General features: G+C 44.6%; 1 protein-coding gene across 1 annotated transcript; it reads right to left on the reverse strand.

Annotated features, from left to right (window-relative positions):
* Nucleotides 1–230: 230 nt before the first annotated feature.
* eya2 (EYA transcriptional coactivator and phosphatase 2) lies at nucleotides 231–27959 on the reverse strand. The gene is made up of 15 exons (XM_063216460.1): nucleotides 27599–27959; nucleotides 14954–15074; nucleotides 14393–14510; nucleotides 13534–13650; nucleotides 10240–10316; nucleotides 9504–9684; nucleotides 9022–9161; nucleotides 8482–8565; nucleotides 5676–5765; nucleotides 3823–3881; nucleotides 2965–3125; nucleotides 2477–2591; nucleotides 2015–2136; nucleotides 1781–1881; nucleotides 231–1550 (listed from the first exon to the last, which is right to left on the reverse strand). Exons 3-15 carry the CDS (start codon nucleotides 14493–14495, stop codon nucleotides 1470–1472), a joined length of 1431 nt encoding a protein of 476 aa, XP_063072530.1. The 5' UTR covers nucleotides 14496–14510; nucleotides 14954–15074; nucleotides 27599–27959; the 3' UTR covers nucleotides 231–1469.

Consider the following 27959-nt stretch of genomic DNA (forward strand, 5'->3'; position numbering starts at 1 on the left):
GGACCCCGGTTTGAGTCCGGCGGGGGTCATTTCCCGATCCTCCCCTGTCTCTCTGTGTCATTCACTTCCTGTCACCATCTTCGACTGTCCTGTCAAATAAAGGCATAAAACCCCTTAAAAGTATTTTAAAAGAATACATAAGAATAAGAATAAATAAAATAAAATAAAATGTGTCATAAAAGAGACCACAGTTGTCAGAAAAGACATGAGTTACACCCCTTCATGGTACACTTAATTTATTTTTTATTATTCTATAATTGCCCACCAAAACAAATGATCAATGAAACCATATATACAAATTATCGCTAAGATGATTGTGTATTGGACACATGCAAATCCAGAAGACCATACCACTTAATTACACACAGGCTATATTTCAACTGACACTTACCAAAAACATAAAGAACAATACAAGAAATATACATCAAAAAGTTTTTTTGCTTTATCTGAAATAATCCATCATATGTAAAAGCCTGTCTTGTAAAATTGACAGGGTCCATTGTCTTCACAAAATGAATTTGACAGTCCATTGGTGATGCAAACTCTTTTGAAATTGGTTTACAGATATGTATTCAAACAATTTAACATGGATCCGTTTATCCTACGATCAAGTGATTGTCTTCCATTTTCTTTGACTGGTCTCTTTGTGACTTTTCTGTATAAATATAGCAATGTATTCATCTTAATTCAGTGTCAGATTTTAGGCAATGGATTGCATATTTACTGTTGTCTGTGCAGTGCGCTGTTGACCATTTTTGACTGTCTGGTAACCAGCAGATTGTTAAACATAATTCAATTTAAATACATTAAAATGGCTACTCTATATACATCCCTTTATTTTACTGATTTACACTGAGAGTATAAAATCTCAAAGGCTATAGATATCCAAATCCCTCCCACCCTTCAGTTTTCTATGTTAGGTTATTGGCATCCAAGACTTCTTTTTTCCCCTAATAAAGAAATTCACTATGTATTCATGTAACATTTCTACCAAATCATGTACTCTATAACAGGGCCCAATAATATAAACAACAGCTTACGGTCGATTTCTTGGTTGTTTTCACAATCTGCTTATTCTCTCCTCCAATTTTATTAGAAAAGACAACAAACATGGTCATGTGACACTCTAACCGCCAACCATGAACTGAAGGATCTGAGAAGGGCTTTTATTTTCAGTGCAATGCGCTGCAGTGTAAAAAAAAAAAAAGAACGGGAAAAAAAAGCAAGTAGAAGGGAGAAGGGAAAAAAGGGAACGTCTATGGCGAGAGGGAAGGGGGTATTTTTCTTGGACCGAACTGAAACAAATACATTTCCAGTAATATTGCAACTCCCTGCTGAGATAGAGATTGGTCCCATATTCTTGGTTTTGGATGGTGATTGATGTTGCCTGGCTGCATCCATGTTGGTCCACTCACTGCAAGTTCAGAGGGATATGGGATAGGCTGAGGGTGTCTGCCTCTTAGCGCCCCCTAGAGGTAGTCCAGCTCCAGTGCATGACTCAAGGCCTCCAGGTCTGCTCGACATGTCACCCTCCAGAAGGGCATATTCTTCTGCAAGACAAACACACACGCACACACACAGAGAGGAGCTTATTACTATTACCCACAAGGGGGAGCTATACAATCAGTTTGTTTTGTCTACCAGTGTGTGCAGTCTATGGTGTGTGCTCACACTATGTCCCAGTGCATTGATACTTTATACCCATGTCCTGTTTGTGTGCCGTTGGCATATATTTACACTCTGTGTTGGGTGTTTTAGTGCTCCTTTAGTATCAGCTTACCTTCTTTGCCACAGTCTCCTCCTCCACCCCATCGCCAACCACCACATACACGGCACGCCGACCAAACCGCTGGCTGATGCGCTCAAAACAGCTCTCTTTGCCTGTCACAAGTCACAAACACCATTGTAAAATGTTCTTTCTGGGGTAATTGTTTATTAATACACCAAGGACGATGTAGATGACACTTTTTTAAATGGACATGGATGTCGCGCATAAAGGTACAAAATGTCTTACCTGTTTTGGTAGCACTGTAGATGTTTTCTATTGGAAAAGCGGAACCCAGGCCATATAGAAGAACCTTGGATAAGGCAGGGATGAGTTGTGTGGTGGTGACCAATACGTTTACACAGTTTGGCCTGAAAGAGAATATAAATACATATAACTATGTTGATAACTACAGAGTGCACAGTGTACAAATTAATGGAAGCTTACTTACATAGCAATCAAAAATATGGAGTTTAAATTACTAATTTACTACAGAACTGTAATACTAATGTATGCCATGTTAATAAAATATTACTGTTATTGGAAAATAAGACAGAGATCTACGTAGACTATGTAGACATTATTCTTTTGAATTCTTTTGTAGACATTGTGGGAATTTTTACAACTTTTACCACTTAATCAACGAGTGATACTGGTTCTTTGAGAGAGCTGTATTTTACTTTTACTTTTCCCCAAGTTCAGTGTGTTTACCTGGAATTGATTAGGGCAAGTGCCTTCAAGGCCTGGGTGAGCCACAGGTCGGTTAGAACCTCCATCTCTCGTCGTAGCTGTAGCCATTCTTCCCGTTTGGGACTTCCCATTAACCCTACAATAAACACAAAAAACAATCACAAACCATTTAGCCAAGAGGGCAAATCAATCAGAACACCTCTGATAATATGGCTCTATTATTACTTCTTACATAAGTAATATTACCTTCATGAAAACAGTAATTGGAAAGTAATTACAATGTACTCATACATCAGACATTGTGCAACAATTGCCACGAGTTGACACGTTGGTGACACATTTAGGTCGTGCCACTGGCACCATAAATCATGCTTGATGTCACCTTTGTTTCCTCATTCTGTTAAGGCACAGACTACAGGGGAAACTCGCGAAACTAGCTTGACTTTTGAGTGGCTGACTGAATGGCACGCTCAGTTGCTGTTAGTGTGTGTTTTTTTTCATCCTCTCACCTCCCACATTGTTCTTGTAGGTGTTGTAGATCTCCTTGACCCGGCGGTAGCGGAAGGCCAGCTTCCTCATCCAGTCGACTCCGCCGTGAACACCTGAGCCCAGACACAGCGTCCCCCCACCCGTGGGAGTCTGGAAACCATCCGTCCCAAAGTTGTACGTGCTGCTCAAAAAACAACAACAACAGCAAAAAAGAGGGACAGAATTGAGTTCATGTATTCTAGGACTCTGGAATCCATGCTGCTCCAAATAAAAGGGCAATAATTGAGTTCATAATTGAGTTTCAGATTCTTTAAACCATCTGTGCCAAAGTTGAACATGTTGCTAAACAACAGCAGCAGCAACAACAACAACAACAACAACAACAACAACAACAACAACAGCAAAAAGAGGGCCAGAATTAAGTTCATGTATACTAAGATTCTTGAAACCATCTGTGCCGAATTGCTCCCCCAACAAAAGAGGGTCAGAATTGAGCTCATATACTAGTATGGATATGAACAGTATGCCTTGACTATGACAGCAGCACGGATAGAATGTCTGCAGATTTATGTCACATGATAAAGTGTACCACATGACAAATGAGCCTGATAAACTCTCCTTCAAAATGACTACTTAACATTTCATTCTAAGACAGTAAGGCAGGACGCATTCAATTTTTTTACCCTTTCTTTCATGAAACTCCAATGCATTATTACATACCAAGTTTTTTCTTTCAGCCGAAAAAAAAGGATATGTGATGAATTCACTGCTGTTATTTCTGGAGGCTACCGTGAGCCCAGACACAAGTGAAGGGAAAAAAACAAGCTTAAGGTAGCCGCTGTAACACAGTTATGTTTTTTTTTTCTCCTCCTCCTTACCTGAGATCCTGCCCATTGTCGTCTGAAGCCACATCGTCGATATGAACCTGGTCACATTCCTAGGAAATGAAAAGAAACCAAATCTATTGGAATGGGAGCTCTATTTCAGGCCAAGGTAAGAGATGTGCCATGCAGAGACAGGTTCCCCTGCGCTGTGCTAGCCTGGGGCAGCAGTGGGATGAGCAAAATATTAAGAAAGGAAAAAAAAGGGATATGACAACGAGAAGGAATAAATAGGCAGTGAAGGCACAAGACATCCAGGCGCCATTAGCACAGAAAAAAACAGTGAGGAAAAGAAAGAAAAAAAAATGGCCCAATACTGTCTCAATATGACACCCCAGCACTCCATACACGCCCACGCACGAGAGAAAAACAATAGCAAGGCGCTCCAGACTTTAATGTGGCCAGTATTAACTCACGACATGTCACATTGCAAAAAGTAACCACAAAGTCTGTTTTGGCATGTCACTGCTGAGTGATTTTGTCCCTTCTCACTGCATTAATACATGCCGTGGAGTTTCAATTTTTCTGCTAGTGTGGGTAGAGCAAAATGTAATAACAAAATAGAATAGCAATTTTGCCACCATCAACAAGACAGATTTTTTTTCTAAGCCACTCCGCAGTTCACACCTTAACTTCCGAACTGGTTTGATTACTAAAGATTATTCTTTCACTCTTTCGCTCTCTCTCTCTTTCTCTCTCTCTCTGTCTCTGTCTCTCTCTTCAGATGGCGCAAGCCCGACCGATCATATTTCAGGCTGCCTGAGACAGAGGAAGACGCTACCTCATACAGCACTCACATCTGCGGGTAAGGGCCCCCAATCCCATTCCCAGTCCTTCAACAACCCCCCCAACACACACACAAACACACACACACACACACGCACGCACGCACGCACGCACGCACGCACGCACGCACGCACGCACACACAAGTATATGCAAGATCAACTCTCCACGGTGCTTTGGGCCACTAGGTCCTGTTTATACAACCTACCAAGCTGACGCTTCCGTCACACTTTCTTGAGCTCCTGACCGACATTACAATTTGGCTCAGCGTTATCAGTAGGAGCTCTAGTCAGCAAATCATGTCTAATGATGGCATGTGTTCCTGAGCCCTGTGTGAGGCTCTTTTAAAAAAGAAAACACATGCACTTCATGCTGTTTATCTATCAGATGTCGTTAAAAGGCAGCGTCACGCCTTCTGATTGCCGTCTTTTTCCTTCCTGCAAAAGGACCCATCCGTCAAATGAGGAAAAGGTCCTATTTTCTTAAAACCCTTAACCCGCCATAACCTTGAAGTTATTTTGCCTCTGGCAACATACTCTCTTAGCTGACATGTTGCGGAGGGGATTAGATCAATCACCCTTAGCATTTGTGCACTGACGGATGGCGGTGACTAAATGAGGGGAAAAAGGCTAAAAGGGGGAAAGTACTTAAAAATCCATGGCTAAAACAGGTTACATTTGTCTGAACCTCCAACTCGATTTGTGTTTTCTTTAATGCTCTATGAGTATTATTTCCAACATTTCTGTATTTTGTACTCCTTTTGTGTATTTGTTATGTAGTGATTATATATGACCAAATTAACGTTTCTGTTTTTCTCTAATATTCCATCTTTGAAAACACTCCCTTTAGCCAGCAAACCAAGACCATGCTATAACTCAATATTACATGCAGGAAAATGACCACAGTGTAACAAGGATTTAAAAACGAGACCCAGTTATTATGACTTGTGGGGAGAAATTTCGAAATCTACAAAAACACACACATGATACTGCTCATTTGCATACATTTCCATTCAAGGCGTAAGAGGGATGTGTGAAGAATTGGTTGAAGAGGTCATGGCACTCACCTCTAGGTCGTTAAAGAAGAGTCGTGAGTCAGCCAGGTTAAAGATCATCTCCTCCATCCACAGGCCCAAGGACACAGCCTTGGCCGAGTCCTGTAATGGCACATAGACACAGACACAGAGGCCATATATTTCAGTCGTCTGACAGCAACACTGATCATACATTCATAAGCCCGGCCAGCACGCACTCCTATTGAATGCTTTTTTTGTATTCTCCCTCGGAGTGCACAGCAACACAGTATATAGACCATATAGACCATAACATCTCTGTTACGTGGTTGACCACAAAGACTGACATGTTCGTTGTTTTTGATTTACACACGCCACACAGCCGCTGACAAAGGGCTGCTTTATTCTTCTTCTAACACCAGACAAATGGGAGGCAGAAATCTGGGCGACAATGAGCACGTTAAGTCTGCGCACATTGCAGGTGTCTGTCACACGGTACAGCACAGCAGTGAGCAATTAGGTTTGGCAGTGCAGTAGTACTGGTGCCCTTGCCTTGCCTTGACGGGGCAGGTAACTTCCCCTGGCTCTAGTGCTGGCAGCCTGTCAGGGGTGGGGAGGCGATGTCAGCCAGAGGTGACTGTCAGATTAGTGTTGGAAATGCGACAAGGGGGGGGTTGAAGGGTGGTGGGTTGCTGCCACACCCACCCAACACTTCACCTCATCCACCCGCCCACACCAGAACAGCACATCTGAAGATTAGTTTTGCAAATGCAGTAGGGGAATGGGTGAAGGGAGGGGTGGGGGCTGCAGTTACAACAACACCCACCCAGAGACGGTCTATTGGGAGAACTAAGAACATCTCATGACCACCTTCACCTCATTCACCCACCTTCACCCCAACACAGCTCAGCACATCTGAAGATTAGTGTTGGAAATGTGAAAGGGGCTGGAGTTGGGGGGGTGCTACCACCCCTTCACCTCATCCACCCACCCACATCCACACCCTAACACACCTACCCACATCTGGGGACAAAGGACACGGACAAGGGACAAAGGACATGGCAGGAAAATAGGGGAGTAGTGAGGGGGTGGGGAAAGCTGGAGGAGGGGACTCAGAGATGTAATTATGTTAATTGTGGTGATTACAATCTCTGCTTGGATGGGTTTTTTATATTGTTAAATGGAGAGGGTGGCGCATGCCTCATTGCCATCTGAAGTGAGTAATTACAGAGTATTACAAACCAAGAATGAGACGGCCAAGTCCTGCTCACAATGACTGAGCAATCCCCGTTTTCAGGAGAAAAATTCTCCTCTCAAAAGCCGGCCTACTAGAATCGAGAGACAAATATGACCCTAGGGGTGGGGGTAACACTCGCGGTGAGGGTTCGAAAATTCTGCGAGACGTTCAAGTAGTGTGCCTCTGCTTTCGTAGAGAGGCTCAAAACAAAATCTTTTCAGCACGTTGAGTGTTTTCTTTTTCTCTCTATCACCATTCCTCACGCGGTCTCCCTTTCATCATCTTTTGCTCTCTCTCTCTCTCTCTCTCTCTCTCTCTCTCTCTCTCTCTCTCTCTCTCTCTCTCTCTCTCTCTCTCTCTCTCTCTCTCTCTCTCTCTCTCTCTATCATTCCCTATGTGAGTCTGGACTTGTCTCTTCACCAGCCAAACATTTGTTTACCATGGACCCATTCACGAGTCACGGCTGACTGCTCGTGGCATGAGGTTAGAGGAGCTCTTTTCAACTGAGACATTTTGCCGAACGCATGAATATAAAAAGGCCCAAATTATTAAAGATAAATGTTGAAACCAAAACCAGTGTAAACAATTCCTCGTGTCTGACCGTACAGCACAAAGTCGGCCCCTGAAATCAGGCATGTACAGGCACGTCAAAAACAATTTGGAGGCCTTGAATAAACAAGCGCCAAAAATTTTTACTTTTGGTGGAGCCGCTGCTTTCAGTGTTTGATATTCCCACACCGTTTGCTTTACACTGTGTGGGATCCGGCTTGCGAAAGCCGCTCGGGTCCCGTGGTACTGTAGATGCACAGCACCTTGCTGGTTGAATTCTCCAGAGGAGCTGAAGAAGGACCACATTTTGACCCTTTCCCCCCCAAAACAATCGGGCCAAAGAAAAGCAAATGAAAGAAAATATAATATGAAGGTAGGTTTCTCTCTCTCTCTCACTTTTAACCCTCCCTTTCTTTTTGTCTGCACAATCTGTTCTGGCCCCCCTTTTGCACCGCATCAAACCACCAAGGAATCGTGGGAATTCCAAACATCAGTCCAGCCAAGAAAAAGAAACACGAACATCGCTCCCCCCCATCAGCTGCCCAGCAATTACGTAAAGGTCCAAACCCTGTCAGTCAAGCAGCGGGAGACAGACTTGCCAAACAACTTGCCCTCCTCCACGACGGACAAAAAAGGGGAAGGGCGCAAGCAAGATTTCGATAAACCGATTTTTATCTAGTTCTGGTCTGCGGCCCCCTCCTAACTCCTAGACATCTGTGGGTGAATTTCTCAGCATCACAACATTTCAGTCGTGTTGTTTTATTAAAACTGGAACAACTTTTGGAAAAAGTGCTAGCGCACCATGCAATCTTCCGATCATTTTTTCGCACAAAGATTAAGACAAACACCACAAAAAATTGTCCCGGAATATTCCAGGGCATCCAAGTTTCTGGGGTTACGCTTATTAAAAAAAATTACACACATTATGAATTCACTCCATGAAACACACACACGCACGCACGCACACGCACACGCACACGCACACACTCAGTGTGTCGGGGGTGCACTCTGTGTTGGAAAGAAGTGTTGCGTGACACTAAGTGGGCATGAGAAAGGCGTTGTGCTGTACAGTACCTTGCCAAATCGTGTGGAGAACGTCCCAGTGAGTAAAGAGTGGAAAATGATGATGGTCTCATCTAGATCCCAGATAAACACCCTCTGTGGATCAAATCATGAGGGTTTTTTAGAAAGACAGAAATAAACAGCAAATTACAAATATCACCTGTCTCTTACCTGACAGTGTAATTACAGTAAATTACAACATGTAATGGAACACTTTTGTAAAGGGGACAGATCATCTTCAGAATATGGCAGATAAACAGACACGCAGTACTACAACTTTTTTGTTGTCTTGACACTTATTTTGGCACATTTTTCTTGGCATGGATCTCAAACATGTCTTCGAAGAACAGAGTTATATGATAATAAGTATTGATTAAAAAAAAAAAAGTGTGCCAAAAAAGAGTGCAGAGGAGCAGAACAGAATGGGGTTTGGTGGGAGCTGGCTGGTGGGGTAGCATGTCAGCGCGCTTTGTGAAAATGTAGAATGTGTATGAAGGCAAAAACACAGTGATATGGGCCTGGGGAATAGCGGTCAAAGTTGTGCGGCTGTACCTCGATATCTGAGTCGAGGGGGGGCGCGGGGTCACTGGCCCGCTTTCTGCCCCGCAGTTTCCCGTCTGAATTCCGTCTGGCAGGAACCCCCTCGTGATCCTTCACTGGGGTGGGGGGGCTGGGTGGGGGATGGTACTCCCCTGAAAAAAAGGCACACACAAAACCACACACACGCACGCGCACGCACACACACACACACACACACACACACACACACACACACACACACACACACACACACACACACACACACACACACACACACACACACACACACACACACACACACACACACACACACACACACACACACACACATCATATCTTCAGAAGCAGTGAAAGTCCTGAGTGTTACATTGAAAAAAATCTAACTCAAAATTCCACAGCAGTATTGTATGAATGCATAATACATCTAGCAACAGTGAACATTGAAATTAAAGTTCCACAAAAGTATTGCATGAATGACTACTCATAATTCTCACCTGTGTGTGACTCCGGACTGTGATTGGTGGCCATGACTGGGTGCTCTGGATGCTGATAGGGTAAGGCTGTGGCGAGGGCTGAGGGGCTGATGTTACTGGCTGTGATGTAGGGGCTGTTGTAGTGTGTGTTGTAGTAAGGCGAGTACTGGCTTTGGCTGTATGTGCTGTATGCGGAGAAGTCCTGAAAACAGACAGACCAACACAGTTCAAGTCACACATGCAGCATTTTTAGGGGTTTTTATGCCTAAATGAGTCATAAGCAGGGCCACACTAATACTAGACTTAAAAAGTTGAAGGGTCATTGCATAGGTGTTGTAGAAATTTGTTTCACTGTTATGTTGAATAATTTTGTCACCATGCTGAATTCTAAATACTGATATACTCAGTGGTCGAGCTGTAAAAACCAAACCAGGGGGGAATGGTCAGAGATAGATTGTGATGATTGGGGGTTCGGGGGTTTCTCCCCTGTGAACATTTTGAATATGTAGTTGTTGAAAGTCCAGTTTTGGCACATAAGAAGGGAGGCCTGTTTTAGAGGGGGATGATTTTTGACCATTTTCATCGAGGGGGATGATTTTAGATCATTTTCATTGGTCCCTCCATCCCCCTACAACTCGAATCCTGGGTATATTGTGGCTTACAGAAAGCAGTGCTAATCTTTGTCTTGATTTAGTTGTGAGCCACGTAATGTACTGTAAATTCTTGTGTCTCATTTGGTGGTTGTCTGTCTCCTTACCTGCTGGGTTGGACTGAACGGCGTTGAACCTGTGATTGCATTGGCTCCCTGGAAAATTCCAGACGAAATACTGCTTCCTGGAAAAAAAAGCAAGACAGACACACAACCACCCATTTAGTGTGTGTGAAGGCTTCGCGAGCTGACTGTGGCAAATCTTTGGCTTCAAAACAGACTGCGGGTCGACCACTTCTCCTCCAACCAAAACACGGCGCCCGGGGAATGCCACAGGCGAGCGCCACGCCGGTGCCTGTGTGAGCGGATTGGTTAAAAAACGTACGGCCTCCCTTTTTGGAAGTGCTGCTGTGAGCGAGGCCTGGAGGCCCTGGGAGAGGTGGATTGATTTATGGATGAAAAAACAATACAGGTGGGAAAGCGTGGTGTGGAGCTGGGAGCAGATCCATCACTGTTATCGGACAAGCAGCAGGAATGCCGCGCCGTGTTTCAGTCTCTCTCCCTTTCTCTCTCTTTCTCTTCCTCTCTCTCTCTCTCCCCCTCTCTCTCTACCATTCTCTCTCTCTCTCTCTCTTTCTCTCTCTCTCTCTCTCTCTCTCTCTCTCTCTCTCCCTCTACCGTTCTCTCTCTCTCTCTCTCTTTCTCTCTCCCTCTCTCCCTCTCTCTCTCCTTTTCTCTCTTGATCTCCCTCTCTCTCTCTCTCTCTCTCTCGGTGTTTATCTCAACCTCCCCCCACCTCTCCCTCGATCTCCCTCGCTCTCCCTCCTCCCCTACCCCTCTCTTCCCCTGCTCTCACCTCTCACTCCTTCAGATCATTTGTTACAAAGTTACAAAGCAATTCATCTCCGAGCTCCACCAGATAAATGACCATGCCAAAGCACCGAAACTCTCAGAGGGGAACAACAAGAAAGGGCTTAAAAAATAACAAACACAAAGTGAAAGGAGAAAGGGGAAATGGATCAAGAGAAGAAGCAGGGCGATACGTTACTGATGTACTCCGCCGTGCTGAAAAGTGGACACCAGCACGCTGGGGCTTATTTATCTAAAGCCAGAGTTGGTTTTGAGTACTGTAAGGAGTCGGAGAGATCTATATTTCTCTACACAGATCTCCAACAGCAATGCAAGACCCGAGCAGCTTGAAGATTCAAAGCTTCAAGTTCTGTGTAATGGCTCATAACATACCTTGAAAAATCATCCATCAATCAAATCCCTGTACGTGCCATGGATGACGTCGAGTGTAATTGACATGCTTTCTCTATGGATGATCATTTAGTCTCAACAGAGATTTCTGCTCTTGTTGTTTCCCCCCTATTCTCTGCATCTCAATATGCGCAAGTCACAAAGGCGCGCGTACAGCGGCGTGTCATGCTGAGAAAACTCTCACGTGAAATCGGAAACATGATTTAGCTTGATCTCGACACGGCTCTCCTCCTCCTCCTCCTCCTCCTCCTGCTCCATCCTCCCATGGCCCTGTCCCCATGCCCACTACACTCATGCTGTCTGTCTCCGCTCCCAAACACCCCTTGACCTCTCACCCCCGGCAGAGAAGAGGTCAATTTCATGGGGCTTTGGAGGCCATAAAGATGACTGGGTGAGACTGGGACAGGGCGCCACAGGACCGGGGGAATGTGCAGAGTTTTTCTGGGGGTGTAATTCTGCGTCTCGGCCCCCTTACATGCATACATGCAACACACACGCACACGCACACGCACACGCACACACACACACCCACCCACGCACGCACAAACACACAAAATATAGGGAAACGTGCGCATGCATACACAACACACACACACACACACACACACACAAATAAACACCCATGCATACACACCAGCATACAAACACACACATGGGGCCACAGAAACACACTGGGCCCAATGGGCAGCCCCACTGTGGCGGAGCGGAGGGGAGCGAAAGAGAGGAGAGGAGAGGCGAGGAGAAGTGAGGAGAGGCGAGGAGAGGCGAGGCGAGGGCTGACCCCCGGGAGAAGGGAGGGAGCAGGCTGACGCCAGGACCCCAGACCGCGGCTAATGGGGAACAGGTGTGGGCCGTGTGGACCGGCTGGGAGGGTGGAGGCTGGAGGGGGGCGGCACTGACGGAGAACAAGCAGAGGGGATCTAAACAGCACCTGGAAATGTGCACGCCGTGCCGAGGAGCCAAACGACCATGGAAGCATCCTCAATTTTTATCACGGTGCCGAGATAAAGAGATCACAGAGCCGGTGACAGATACTGCTGTGCTGCTGCTGTTGCGTACGGTGTGCGCTGTGTCTGTGTCTGTGTCTGTGTGTGTGTATGTTTGTGTGTGTGTGTGTGTGTGTGTGTGTGTGTGTGTGTGTGTGTGTGTGTGTGTGTGTGTGTGTGTGTGTGTGTTGTGTGTGTGCTGTGCTGTGCTGCTGCTATGTGTTTGTGTGCGTGTGCGTGTGCGTGTGTGTGTATGCATTAAAAAGGGGGGGTGGGTTGATAAAAACAAAGCCACACAGGTAGAGACAGGGTAGTGTGAGTAAAATAGAATGGGCAGGAATGGGAATAGCAAGTCACACTTTGACTTTCAATGAGTGCTGCCCGGACACAATGGCTAGCTGAATCCATTACTGTGACATGTTGTGGCCATGCTAGAGGTAAAATGCAGCATTGCCTACACAGAAAGCTTACACAGTAACAACATTACATAACAACAGAGTGATTTCATCACTTAGAGAGTTGATTGAACATCTTCTAGATTGTACTTGGTCTCATAGCACTCCCGGAGTGTCGTACTAACACTGCATTTTATTGTACAGTTGTAAGGAACTGAGATTGTTCTTGGATTGCTCTTGAAAGACATCACGCTCCTCATCCAAGCAGCACTAGTGGATTTACTTTTCTACACAGTAAAACGCGGATATCAATTTAACTCTTGAAGATTTGGAATCAACACCATTTCAGATGACATTTGGTACCACTCAAAAATAGAGTACATATTACTCAATGAGCAGTGTCACATTGTCAGACTCAATTCTACTCAGCGTAGTGTCAACACCAACACTGTAGAGTGGGTAATCATCTTGCTGTAGAGTTTCATTGACACTGGTCACCTGCAGCTAGTTGACACTGACTTTTGACTCCACTGTTGGAGTGAGTTGACTCCCCAGTCCACACTGTCTGCAGGACACACTCTACCTGGAGTTCTATAAGGTTAATCTTTTTGACACTGCATTTTTTATTTTTTTACTGTGCAGACCCCTGAGATAGAACGAATCGTCTTTCAAGTTGTCAAGTTGCTTACACCTAACCATTTTGTATGACACGACCTGAATGGATGAGGATCTTCACACAGACAAACAGCGGGGCTTCTTACCGTGCGTGGAGTAGCTGTACAGTGCCTGACTTGGGGGAGTGTTGCTGAAGTTGGACGTGTAGCCGAGCAGACTGCTCTGTGCCGGAGAGTGGCTTAGGCCATCTTCTGTTTTAATGTCTGAGCACCAAGAAAAAAGAGAGGAAAAACATAACGGAACTTTTATCTAGGATATCGCAACAAGACATAGACATCAGATTAAATCTCAAACACATGGAGAGTTATGAGAGTCATTTTATGTTCTTGTGACTTTAAGGTGCCGGATGTACCAATTACCAAAACAAATTGAAGTCGTAAAAAAAGAGCGTGAAGTGAATGCATACCGTACGTTTATGCTACGGAGACCTCCTATGCTCAAAGTCATGTTAAAGTAATCTCTTCACGAGCCTAAGATTTAATGGATTGACTTGTTTGGAGTACAGCCAGGACTGTAAACAAACCGGCATGTAGCTGCTCATGTGAACACACTGTTTTAAGCACCTTATTCATCGTCAGTCTTCCATGCTATAGAGCTGTGTTGTAAGGTGCTTGGTGATGTTGCGTAATGTTTGGGGTTGAGATATTGGGCATCTAGAGATCCAAAAAACACAGCTTACAAGTTTTGCCCCCAGCTGTCAGTGCCAAATCTATGTTAAACAAGACCTACGGTTTGAGCTAAAATCTACTGCTGTTTGCAAGCTGGCTATGCAATAATACCTCCAGAGTTCCTCAAAAAATACATATGGTGGCAGCATGCCTTAGCCCATACAGAGTTCACACTTCACAAAAGCAGGATCTCCGTACATTTTATACATCTCATGGATAAAAAGTAACAGTTACAAGACCTTATAGTCTTATACTTTATAGTCTCAGTCATACTCACTGTAGGAAGGCATGCCATAGCCTTGAGTGTGATGCGTGTACGCCGAGTATGGCCCAGCTGGTTGGAGCGCGGGACTGTACTGCGTCTGTCCATAGGCTGCCATGACTGCTGAGGACAGCTGCTGAGACAAAAGAACATCAAGTAGTCACCTTTTACATAATTGTCCTGCCAGTGCACTCTGCGTTAATGCGTTCCGTACTTTACTGCATGTTAGCAATGCATTACATGGCTTAAAGTTTGTCATCAGTTATTACCAGGGCTCTAAATTAACATCTGCCAACCAGCCAAATGCTGGTGAAATTTCAGTTTGGCAGGTAGAAAAGAGCCACTTACTAGCCACTTTGATCCATTAGTGAGTATGTGTTTGGTTAGTGAGATCAACATCTACTAGCCCTTTTGGCTGGTGATGAAAAGAGTTAATGTAGGGCCCTGTTTATTACATCGATGGGGATTTATTACTGTGTGAATAGCACAGAGACAAAAACATGTGATGTGCAAACACCTATTGGAACGCAAAGCAATCAAAGAAAAGTATATTTGAGAAATCATAACCACACTTACTGTTAAAACTCAGGCTAATCTGAGAGTGTCTTTAAGACGCTGATGAGATGTTTGCTTTCTTAGTTTTTTTTTTCCTTCTGTGTGTTTCTTGAGCAATCACAGCTCCTTGCTGTCAGCTTTCCTGTGTAAACAAGAGGGAGGTGTCATTAAGGAGATGCAATTGACTTCTCTTGGGCCATGAATCATGACTGTTACGAAACACACAGCGCATTGCATTGGAGATGACAACAGGAAGAATAGGTATGGAGATTTGTACAAGATGAATGAAGTTTGATATTAGTGAGAAAAAAATGATGAGGCTTTTCCCATTCCTCAGGTAGTGCCTGCGGTTTATTGAGGGCTGTGGAATTCAAAAACAGGTTTACCAGAGTGAGGCCTCTGTTTGCTGTAACCAGCCAGGTGACATGTTTTTTTTTTTTTTTTTTTTTAACAAAACAATGTCGTTGCCTGCTTCTTGTTGGCCTGGCAGGAAGTATTCTGCAAATAAAAAAAGCTGCATTTTACTACTACGCTACAAGAAGTTACAGTGTAAGTTACAAGAAACAAATATATGTAAAATGACCAACTGACAAACAAGTAGCTGAAACAACACAATGTATGCAGAGTGGACACAGGTGTACTTCAGATACATACATTTGTACACATAGAGATGTACTGATACTCACTAAACCTTGATCAAAAGTAAGGTTAACAACTGTATTTCGGTAAAACTGTGGATATCAAATTCAAAAGTTCACTACTGCTGTGGAGCATCAAAGTGAGTTTGACTTCACGATCTTCCCATGTGCCTTTTCTCCACAAAGGGCTAAGCTGGAAACAATGAGGAGCCAGCCTTTCTGTTCTCTTTGTCTCCTCTCAGACAACATTGCTCCAGGCTAATGACCAAGGCGCTAATGTTCATTACCATCTAAAGACCTCAAAAAAGGGAAGACCTGTTGTGCCATACCACTCCACACCGCATCTATTACAAAAGTTGACAGGGGGGGACAAAGGGGTGAGTTGTGCCGAGCCCAAGAATTGGGTGTCATTGTATGTATCAAGTGGGAGGGGGGCCTTTCAGATGACTTTGTCTTGGACCTTTCCAAAGCTGTCAGCTGCCCTGCCCTCAAACAACCCCACTCCACCAGCCCAAATCCCCTTCTCCAACCCGGCTCTCACTGCTGCCCTCTCTCCCCTCCTGGGGGCTTCTATATGGCCACGGCAAACAGGCCCTCTTGAACTGTGACCCCCAGGCTGACAGAGGAGTGACAGAGACAGAGGGAGCTAATGAGAGATGGGGGCCTACGGGGGCTAGCTGCTGCAGTGCTTATGGGATGGGAAAAGGACAATGATATGAGGGCAACGCGGAGCAGAGCAGGGGGAGAAGACTGTGTGCTGCTGACAGCCGCAAAAGGCTTTAGGCCCAAATGGTGTGTGTGTGTGTGTGTGTGTGTGTGTGTGTGTGTGTGTGTGTGTGTGTGTGTGTGTGTGTGTGTGTGTGTGTGTGTGTGTGTGTGTGTGTGTGTGTGTGTGTGTGTGCATGTGTGTGTGGTGTGTGTGCATGTGTGTGTGGTGTGTGTGTGTGTGTGAGTGTGTGTGTGAGTGTGTGTGTGGTGTGTGTGTCTGTGTGTGTGTGTGTGTGTGTGTGTGTGTGTGTGTGTGTGTGTGTGTGTGGTGTGTGTGTGTGTGTGTGTGTGTGTGTGTGTGTGTGTGTGTGTGTGTGTGTGTGTCAGGGCTTGACACTGGCACCTGCCAACCAGCCAAACGCTGGTAAAACTTGACTGTGGCTAGTAAACTATTTCAGTGTCACTAGCCAGTTTGGCAGGTATTTTACTCTTGGTCATGACACACAATAGACTACTGTATATTTGCTGCGCATCATACAATTGGCTAGTATTTGTCTGATTTACATTTTATATCAGAAACTATGATAGCCCCTTAATGCACACCGTACCTCCTGTGGCACGCTGTAATAGACATTGAAAGTTAACTACTATAGTACTACACTACTATGAGTGCACGGGGCCTTTAGTAATACATTACGACTTGGTCATTGCCATTCTGGTAACAGCTAATTTATAAAACTGTGTCTTAAGGGTTAAGGGTTTCTTCTTACAATAGCATTTCTTCTGAGCTAAAACATAGGTAGGATAAAAAAGGATAAAAGAGTGGCGAGTGGAAGGATTGAATAGCCAGTGACTCTGCAAAACCACTAGCTAGCCATGTTGACCGGTGAGCGAAAAAAAAAAAAGTCAAGCCCTGTTGTGTGTGTGTTTGCAAAATGCATACTGGAAGAGTGTGTGTGAGAGAAATAGAGCAGAGAAATATGACAAACGACGATAATGGTGGTTAGATGCAAAGGAACGCCTTTTTTAATCGTACACCTACCAACTGTCCAACAGTGCACAAATCCTGCTAGTTCAAAGCTGTCGTGTCCCCTGGCGTGTGTGCACCCTCCCCCTGTTGTTCTTTTGAGTGTTTGCTGAGTAATTGAGAGATTTACTTTAAGCTGTGATGTTTTCACTATGCAAACACATGGAGCATTTGGGGCAAATAAAACACTCATGGCTGCAGGAAGTTAATGCGCTACTAACAGCAACTACGGCACGAACACTGGTCATCCTACCCTAGACATACACGGATCTCCTAACCTCGCAAACAACCCACACAGGTATAACCCAGGCATCCAAATGAGGCTTGTTGTTTAATTCCGTTAGATACCTTAGCCTGTCCAAATATGTGTTGTCTGTACAGAGTTTCTGTTTCCGTACTGAGTTACATTGAGCACGTTAAGATGCCCTTCATTTTTTGTTTGTGGTTATCCTATCTGTTATAAGGTGGGTATGTTTGTTGATATAGAATTGCAGTCAAACAGAAAAAAAGCTCGGTGAAGGACGTCTCATTAGCTTGCTTGATAGGACATCCTTGTCCAACTTCCTTTTATCTACCTACTATGTAATCCAACATTAATATCAAATGTTACTGGAACACAGAGATTCGAACAGGCTACACTATATTACTGTGCGCAATATTTAATTAATGGGCAAGGACCAGGCATATATATTTTTCCTGTGATATATTGCATATCAACATTTCTTCATGTTGGGCATTTGGACATACTGTACTTTATTCATCCTTAATGTCCTTTTATTCATATCGTCTTATTCGTCGATTTGGCACAATTAACTATTTTAAACTAACTTGTAAATATTGAATATACAATATACAACATATCTGCAATGTATAAGGAGCTTCTTTAATATAAATGTAATTGTTTAATATGACGGTAAGAGGGTTTGGCTTCTATCGAGTTTCTGTGGGAAGATGTTTGACATAGAGTATTGCTAAGTGAGAGAAACGCATAGAAAAGGAGAGAGATAGATAGAGAGACAGAAAATGATGCCGTATAGGAGGAAGAGGAAGCTGGAGGGAAGCCAGGCAGGGACGGTTAGGCGGTAGTACTACATGGGCATGGGGCCCTTTCAGGACAATGTTCTTATTATTTTTTAATTAATAACAATATACACACCCCAAATTGTTTGATAATACTCAAGAGCACCCCTGGGAGAAGAGAAAAAGAGAGAGGGGGATTGTGTAATAGATAGACACTGTAGATTGATAGATGAAGAGAAAGGAAGAGAGAGAGAGAGAGAGAGAGAGAGAGAGAGAGAGAGAGAGAGAGAGAGAGAGAGAGAGAGAGAGAGAGAGAGAGAGAGAGAGAGAGAGAGAGAGAGAGAGAGAAAGAGGGGAGGGGTGGCAGGGGAACGATGAGAAAGTGAGCTATGACAGCCACAATCCGGGCCTGGCTGACTTCCTGTGTGTGCGTGTGTGTCTGTGTGTGTGTGTGTGTGTGTGTGTGTGTCTGTGTGTGTGTGTGTGTGTGTGTGTGTGCATGAGTGCGTGCGTGCGTCTGTGTGTGTGCATGCGTGTGTGCATCTGCGTGGTTGCACTGATGCTCCGTGCGGCTTCCTGGTCTAAGGGCCGACACGGAGCAGAGAGGAGCGGAGCGGAACCCAAGGGCATGGGAAAGAGCGGCCACTCGGCCCCTGGCTCGGCTGGAAAGCTGAGCTAAAACAAACCCAGTCAGGGGCCACGTCCAGTCAAGCACACGCTCGCCTCTTCACCTGCATGGGCTTTCACTTTTGCAAGAGTGGGACATTTTCTCTCTCTCTCTCTCTCTCTCTCTCTCTCTCTCTCTCTCTCTCTCTCTCTCTTTCTCTCTCTCTCGCTCTCTCAGTCTCTTTTTTTCCCTTTTCATGGGTATCATATTCCCAACCCTACCAGCCCTCTTTGTGTCACGCGCAGCAGAGGAAAGTACCCTCAAAGATCACTTCAAAAATAATATAATAAAAATATATATATACAAAATGATTAACCCATTAATACATTAATATTAATAACTCTACAGTTCCATTCACTGGAAAATATACAGAGTACAGAGTAACCCTCGGCAGACGAGTCTGCCATGACCACCATACTACACTACGTCCCCGTCACGTTGTGGGCTGTGATGGGAACAGACTGCTCAGACGAGACCGGCAAGCCCCTGGGCAAAACACATCTCTGCCGGACGGCCAGGCAGGAACATAATGGCCCTGGTGTCACAGAGCAGATGAGAGGTGGCCTGCCAGGATGCGGAGGGAGAGGTGACCGAGAGGAGAGGAGAGGAGAGCCCCCCTCCGAGAGGTTGGACGGCACCATATGGAGGCCCTCTTGACTTGAACACACACATACACACACACACACACACACACACACACACACACACACACACACACACACACACACACACACACACACACACACACACACACACACACACACACACACACACACACCATCCAGAGCCCTGTGCTTTGGTGCCATCGTGCCCAAGGGGGAAATTACAGTATCAGGGCCCCGAAGGCCCCCCCCCCCAACTCCCCTTCAAACGGCTGCTTGGCTGGCCACCTACCCCTCTCGCTCTCCCCCATCCCACCATTCCACTTCAGACGTCCCCTGACAAAGCCCTTACTATCCCTTCACATCACATGTCTATACAGGCTACACACACACACACGCGTGCGCGCGCGCACACACACACACACACACACACACACACACACACACACACACACACACACACACACACACACACACACACACACACACACACACACACACACACACACACACAAACCCAAAGTGCCATCTGCCAGTTCATTTCCTCTCCGACCCGCGCAGGCGGTGGAGCAGGGAACGTGAGACCCCGTCTGCTTTTTAAAACAATTGAATTTTCGGAGGGCTACTGAGCTCTTGGCTGCTGCTTTCCACCCCCCAAATACCTTCTGTGCTGCCTTTATCTTGTCATCGTTTCACACAATTACAGATAGATCGTCTCCAACACATATGGTGGACTTGTATTAAAAGGGACCGCAGAAAGCCAAACAATCCGAGAAGTCTTGTTTGAGACCATTTTGAGAGTTCAGATGTTTTGAACGTATTATTACTTGTGTGAGAGGGTTTGTAACAACCATGACCAGAGCATTTTAAGTTTAAAAAAATGCTTTCAATACCCACAGAAACTTTAATGCGGAATACTTGTGAATATTTTCAGCATTTTCATTGCATTTCAGCGATCGGTAACCATTTCAGTAGATTGTGTATATTCAGTACATTAAGTCATTTTCTGTATCAGTGCATAAAATATGGCTTTTTATTTCTTAACATGATGTAGTCTAGTCTGTCTTAACCTTAATTTTCTGTTAATAGTTTGGTTGAGAAGATTTTCTCATGATCAAAGTCAAGATCAAGTTCAAGATCAAACAGCTACTGTACATTACAGGGATACGTTACTGTACGTCTTACTGTATGAGGACAAAAGCAGAATAAGTAAATAACTTGAGAAACCTTAGTATTTGCATTGCTATAAAACACTCTGTCCACAAGAGAAGTATTCGTTGAGTTTTACAGGAAGCGCTGCCTAAATGCAGTTAAACTCCCATTCCCCATCGCTGCAGACATGCACACAAACACACGCGCACACACACACACATGCACGCACCCATAGCGCCTCAAGGCATAAGTCTGGCTGAGGCCTTTGAACCTGGAGTGTCATAAATTAGCTTTCGGAGGGCCACAGTCTGCCCCATATAGAATAATAGCAGCAGATGTGTGTGTGTGTGTGTGTGTGTGTGTGTGTGTGTGTGTGTGTGTGTGTGTGTGTGTGTGTGTGTGTGTGTGTGTGTGTGTGTGTGTGTGTGTGTGTGTGTGTGTGTGTGTGTGTGTGTGTGTGTGTGTGTGTGTGGGTGATTAGGGCAGTGAAATGGCTTTGTGAGATGACATTCTCGGTGTGATTACCTCACTGCCTGAGGATGTCTTGACCACAGGCCGAGAGGAGCTTAGAATAATATTCCTTATTTTTGTGACTCATATGTCACTAAGAGAGTACAAATGATGAAGTGGTATTAGGTGGTATTTTTGTCCCAAAAAACCTAAATCAAATATCAACTCGATACAGTTCCTACATATGCAAGAATTTCTGAATCGAACTGAAAACAATTTTCGTTTTTTTTGTGCACTGCATGGGCCACAGCTTACTGGACGGTGGCATTAAATGAACTACAAACAGAATTTCAACATTGCCCCTTTTTCAACACTCATACACCAGGGACTTTAACTGTTTTTTTTCTCCTTTCAATAAAAAAGCGCAGCAGTGCTCAGTGCCTCAGTCTGAGACCTGTTGCCATCTCACACGGCAGGCTGTAACACTAGCTGCCTGTCATGGTGGGCTTTTCTTTTTCCACATGACAGCCTCCGAGCATCAAGCCGGCGCTCATGCCAGCTGTATGGCAGCCTTGCTGTAACCGACTCTTTTCTTTCAATCATGCGACCACCACACCACACACCACCCCACCACCATACCCACACCTCCCCCCTTCATCTCCCATCCCCATCATGCTCCAAAAGCATTTACTCCTCCCAACCCCCTCGCCTCCTCCTCCACCCCCATTATCCCCATCAAGACTTTACCCCTAAACCCCCCTCTCACTTCTCCCTCCACCTCCCATCCACATCAAGCTCCAATCCTTTACTCCCAACCCCCTCACCTCCACCTCCACCTCTACCTCCATCCCCAGCTCCACCAGCCCCCATCTCTCCCTCTGCCCACCACCCCTCCCCAAATCAGCGCCCTGGGACATGGGTCAGTGAGAGGGACAGCTGGCAGACCTCCCCTGGAGCTACCCCCTTCAATGAGAGCGGGCCGAAGTGGCTCACAGGGTGGGGGTGACCTGTGTCAGATGGTGGTCTATCGCTCTCAGGTAAAACATCTGGTCCGCCCTAATGGAGGTTGGGGACCTCTGCGGAGGGCAGAGCCCTGCACTGTGAGACACACAGCACTCCATCAAACAACACAGTGTCCTCCTGGTGAGATGCAATGAGGAGCGCTTAGAGACTGAAACATGTCTGCCATGGACATGGTGTAAATAGATTGTGAGAGTAAGCTTTTGGGTGTGTTACATAATTTTTTACATAATTTTTTTCCTCGAAATAGTTTTACATTGCAAGTTGAGTGTGCCTACTCCCTTTCAACTCGTGGTTAGGGGGAGCCTGATAGTGCATGGTCTGGATGAGAAGATATAGCCTTAGTCGGCACGGAGATGAGGCGAGGATTACACTGCCTACCTGGGTCTTATTCCTGGGGTCTTTTTTCACTACAAATCAGACACAAAAGGGGTGTTCTATTACTGCGGAGAAATTCAGCCTATTTTGTCATCTCTGCTGATGGGGTAAAATCTAGGTCACACCTCCGTTGCTGGAGGGCACAGGCAATTTAAGGTCAACGTTTTCATGTTACCTGACGAACAATGAAGAGGGTTTTTTTTCCGTTGATGTGAAGCGTAATACAACTTCATCCCTCGGCTATTTGCTTAGTGTTCTGTTTTATTTGCAGAGACTTTATTTTGTCTGATGGCTTCAGACGACAGCACTCATTTTTCAAAAATGTCCACAGAACAAATGAATGTATAGTATATGCACTGAACTGAAAAAACTGTTTGCACGCGTAAACTCACAGAGGTATCATTTCATGGAAATATAATGAGCCTGCCGTGAGGTGCTGACGATATTAAGACGACTCCCTGGCACACCTTGGCCTCAGTGACATGGCTGTCTGGGCCAATTATCTGTTGCGTTCGTGTTGTCCTGTCAGTAATGAGTTTACTCTCCTCTCGAGTGTCTTATTTGGCAACACAGGTGCTCTTGGTCTCGGACTGCGTGTCTCTCTCTCTGTCTGTCTGTCAGCCTCTCTCTCTTTCTCTCTCATTCAGTTTGCGTGTGTGTGTGTGTGTGTGTGTGTGTGTGTGTGTGTGTGTGTGTGTGTGTGTGTGTGTGTGTGTGTGTGTGTGTGTTTGTGTGTGTGTGTGTGCATGTGTGTGTGTGTGTGTGTGCGTGCGTGCCTGTGCGTGTGTGTTGGTGCATGTGAGTCTGTGTGATTGTGTCTGCTGTCTCTCCCTTTCTCTCTCTGAAAATCAAGTCTGCTTGATGGATGGCCGTGTTTTATAATCACAGTTCATCTCCGAGAAAAAGCAGTGTGTCAATGTCAGGTGTCGACACAGGCACAGCGTATCCCATTACAGCCACATTGTATTGTTCTGCATTGTATCTTAGCGTTGTATCAGGTAGTTTTTTCCTGTTGTCACCGTTGATTTTGAAAGGTAGATATTGCAACTACTACTAAATAAAAATGTGATTCCGAAAAGGCTGTATGTGAAAATAGGAGGAAACCAACGCCTTGTGTGTACTGTGAGAACCGGCTGACTGTGCAGAGAATGAGACAGAGGCAGTGTCTGAGTGTTCCAACACATGTGCATGCGTGCATGTGTGGGTGTATGTCTAAGTGTGTGCATTTGAGTATGCCTGTATGCATGCGTGTGTGCGTGTTTCCAAGTGTGTGTGCGGAGCCACGACCGCCGCACGTGTGTAAGTGTCTGTGAGTGATAAGGAGGGTGGCGAAGGCCAAAGACGCAGCTGTTGCTTGTTGACAGAGCAAGGCTTTAGCGAAGGGTGGGCGTTGAGGAGTTAGCGGAGGGATTGAGGAGAGGTGCGGAGGGAGGGGTGGGGTAGGGGTAGGGGTAGGGGTGCCTGAATCACTGGAGGCCCCCCAGCGTGCAACTTCTTGGGAGTGTGGTCAAGCAGAGGATTGGAGACAACGTGGACGAAGGCCTCGGGGTCTTGCACACGCACTATATTATGTAGTCGTCAACTTAAACTCCGCACAAGCTCCCACATTTGTGAATGAAGGCAAACTAAGTGAAAATGTACAATGTATTGTACAAGGTTTTGGTCATGTTTCAAATGACTTTCAAACACACATACGCAAAATGGATTCTGACCAACTCCATGAACTAAAAAAAATCTGTTCTGTTATATCTGTTAATTACAAAAGAGGTGGCCTGTCACTGATAATGAGAAAAGTGCTGGTCTGGAGATTGAGGTTAATTTCTATTGGTGTGTCCTGGTCCTTAAACAAATATTCCTGATGACAATTTCTGCCTCTTTCCCCAAGCATAATTTCACTGAAAGACCATACCAGGTGACTTCATGTGCCTAGTGCTACATATTAGTATTATGCAGGGCTTGACATTAACTTTTTCACCCAACAGCCATTGTGGCTAGTGGTTTTCCCGAGTCACTAGCCATTCAGGTATTCCACTAGCCACAGATTTTATATAGTCTTTTTTTTCTTACTCATGATGGTGCACGTCTAACCTCAGAAGATGAGGTGCTAAAGCAAGATGCTGTAAAGCTTTCTACATGGAAGTATATCAAACAAATAGAAACTGAGGTACTGAGCTTTTTCTTCACATTAAATACGAACAATTGATACACAAGAGGCAAACAACAGAAAATAGGCTACTATGAAGTGTACGTCATACCGCAGAAAAAGCTGATGGCCAAATTGGCTAGTGACATTGGAAATGTTACTAGCCACAGCCAAGTTTTACCAGCATTTGGCCGGTTTGCAGGTGCCAGTGTCAAGCCCTGGTATTATGGCTAGAAATCTAACCAGACATCCAAAATACAATCAATCTGACCATACACTAACAAACACAGCATGTGACTGACATATATCATTAAAAAAATAATTCTACATATTTAATGCTTTCTGCTTTCTGAGCGTTCTTCAGTTTGATTCTCTGTGCAGTACCTCAGACTTGAAAATGAGGAAATAGTTTCAGGTGTGACTAGACTGGTGCTAAATGTGATTAGAGCAGCACACCATGGTGCACTGAGGGAAAATGTTTGCCTTCCACATCTGACTCCCTTGGACACAAATCCCCGAAAGGCCAGGGAGGACGCTTCGCCGGGTGCACCACCAATATTTCACTCATTACTCGGAGGTTATCAGCAATCTTCCAGGATGCAAGCAGCAGATCGGTTGACCAGCGAAAGCTAAAGTCTCGAGTTCAGGGACGCCCTCCTCCCCCCCCTCCCCAGAAAAATCCGCTCTGAGCCGAAAGGGGTTAAGGCCAGCCGTGAAATAATGAAATTGGTGGAGATAAAGTCAGGAAGAACACTGCTTCCTATGAAAATATTTATCATTCCAGGAACCTTTGGCTACAGAGGACTTTAGGAATTAATTTGTGTTTTCTTTAGAGGGGGCTGCCTCTGCGTTCAGGATGGAGAATTCTCCACACTTGCTGGTCTCCCGAATCCAGCGGCCTGACCTGAGCAACTTATTCACAATGTATTTAGTACCCGTAATAGGAACCACATAGAAAGCTCCACGACGAAGGAAAACAGAGAGAGCTGTGCAAAATAAAGCATTGAGATTTGAAGACCAAAAACAGCGTTAAGTCTAACTCAGCCTAGTGCATGTACTTGTATCTTGGTTACATTTTCAGCTACTGGAGTGGAGTTTAATACTAAATCTGTTAAGGTTTTCAATCACATTTATACTGAAGAGTTGTGGTGCACATAAAAAGAATGTTGTTTTCTCATAGGATGATGGGGTATTCACAAATTCTGTCGAAAGGTTAAACTAAGAAAGTAAAAATAGAAAGTTTAAATTCTCTAATGCAAAATTACCAAGTTCAAATATCTATACAGAAGGGTACACATAATGCTCTATTTTTTCAACAACAAGTAAAACAACAGACTTAAAAAAGAAATTAGGGCTATATCATATCTTTCCTCAATTCCTGAGTGTGGCAACTAAGCCATGAGCATGGCAGCAACATTTGAGACATGTTCAGCTAAATAAATAAACTTTGTTCATCTCATATCAGAGAGGTAGTCCAACATGTAGGCCATTAATTTGGCTGCAGCAGAGTTCATTAATTGGATACAATGTACATCTCACTGTCTGTCGTCCCTCACTTACATAAGGTGTTTGTGTTTGTGATTCAGTAATAGTGTAGGCCTAGGCAATAGTACCATTTCATTTAAATAAGAGTATGGATGTGGAAATAAGCAATGAAAAGTTGAATAACTTGTTAAATATGAAAAGATTGATTAAAGGAGTAAAAAGAGCAATGGTGCCTAATTAATGAAGGTCATGCATGCCTCGGCCTACCCCTTTTTTCGAACACAACCAACATTTGGTATTAAAAATGTAGATTGTTAAAGGTTGTCAGCTGTTTGACATAATCTTTCCATGTATTTTCCTCCAGGTTTAGAACTTTTCAGTTTCATGTTTTCATGGAACGGCTGTATTTCAGTATACTCACATCAGACAAACTTCTCAACCCCCACAAATGTTTTATACAGGTAGGCCATATATAATTCAGATGAGCTTTTAATGTGAGCATACTAAAATCAGTTGACACAGCTTTCAATATGTTCTCTTGCATTTAGCAAGAATTAGAGAGAAATTTAGAGACAAAACACCCCCCAGGCCTACATTAAGTGAGTGCTTACGGAAGCTGGTAATTTCTTAAAAGAATGAATAAACTGTTTCGATGCAACATTAACAAACACTTTAAAAGTATTTTGCTCGTAACTACTATGGGCCTCTTTTTCTCTCTGTTTTGGGTATGTGTGCTAAACTTTAGTATACAGATCTGTCTTGCAAATAGGAAGAGGCCTCAACACAACATGGTACCTATAACTTAATAACTAAAATGTAATGCAGACAAAACATTAATGTCAACATTTTTTCAAACATTATTTGTTTCTCACTGCCTTCTGATGTGCCAACATGGAAAAGGATAGACTATATATCCAGTAGCCTACAGTCCAACACCATCACGTTCTTCAAGCCTACGTGTGGGCCTATTCAAATAAGTAACCTACCCTACAAATGAGGTCTATGACTCAAGTTTCGATAACTATTATTAAGCGATATTTTAAGCAGGGTACTCAATACCAAGGAAATACGTGAGCGCGACTCAATAACCTGCGTTGAAATGAGTTTTAATGTGCGCTGTCATTACACTGATTTAGTTTGAAAGCGGTCAGTCAAATGTAGCCTACAGGATCAATTGCAGGCCTACGATTTTATGTTTTGAACACTTAATTTCTGTAACATGTGGCTAAACTTCCACACTTTAGTCTACAACTCCTTCAATAAAGAGAGACTAAAACACTGCCGAGTTAAATACGTTTTGGTCCTGTAACAATTTACGCAGTTTGCACATCCAACTCGTCTTTCACGTAAGAACAAAAAATGCAGGCAAATCTTACCATAATTTATAGACAGCACCGTTGAAGATTGCGCAGGGAATTCAAAGGAGTAGCTTGTCCATTGTGCGCGGTGCTTCAACCGAAGAAGTCCAATGATATGGCAGCAAGTCAGGCAGTAGGTCGGGGGTTCTTGGAGACGGCGACTGGCTCCGCTACAAAGGCATGCATTCACTGATCTCTTTCAAAAGAACTGCTTCGAGGCCGACCCGGTTATTCGTTGCAGTTAAAATGAGGGTGAGACATGACAGTTCGGAAAGTTGTCTTTGCAGTAGAGCGCACGACTTCAGCGACCACTACTCGTCTAGTTTTGAGCCAATGTGTGTAACACCTCCCGCGTTCCTCACTAAACTCGTGCACTGAA

Source organism: Engraulis encrasicolus, chromosome 14 (assembly GCF_034702125.1).
Source record: "Engraulis encrasicolus isolate BLACKSEA-1 chromosome 14, IST_EnEncr_1.0, whole genome shotgun sequence".
NCBI classification, from domain to species: domain Eukaryota; kingdom Metazoa; phylum Chordata; class Actinopteri; order Clupeiformes; family Engraulidae; genus Engraulis; species Engraulis encrasicolus.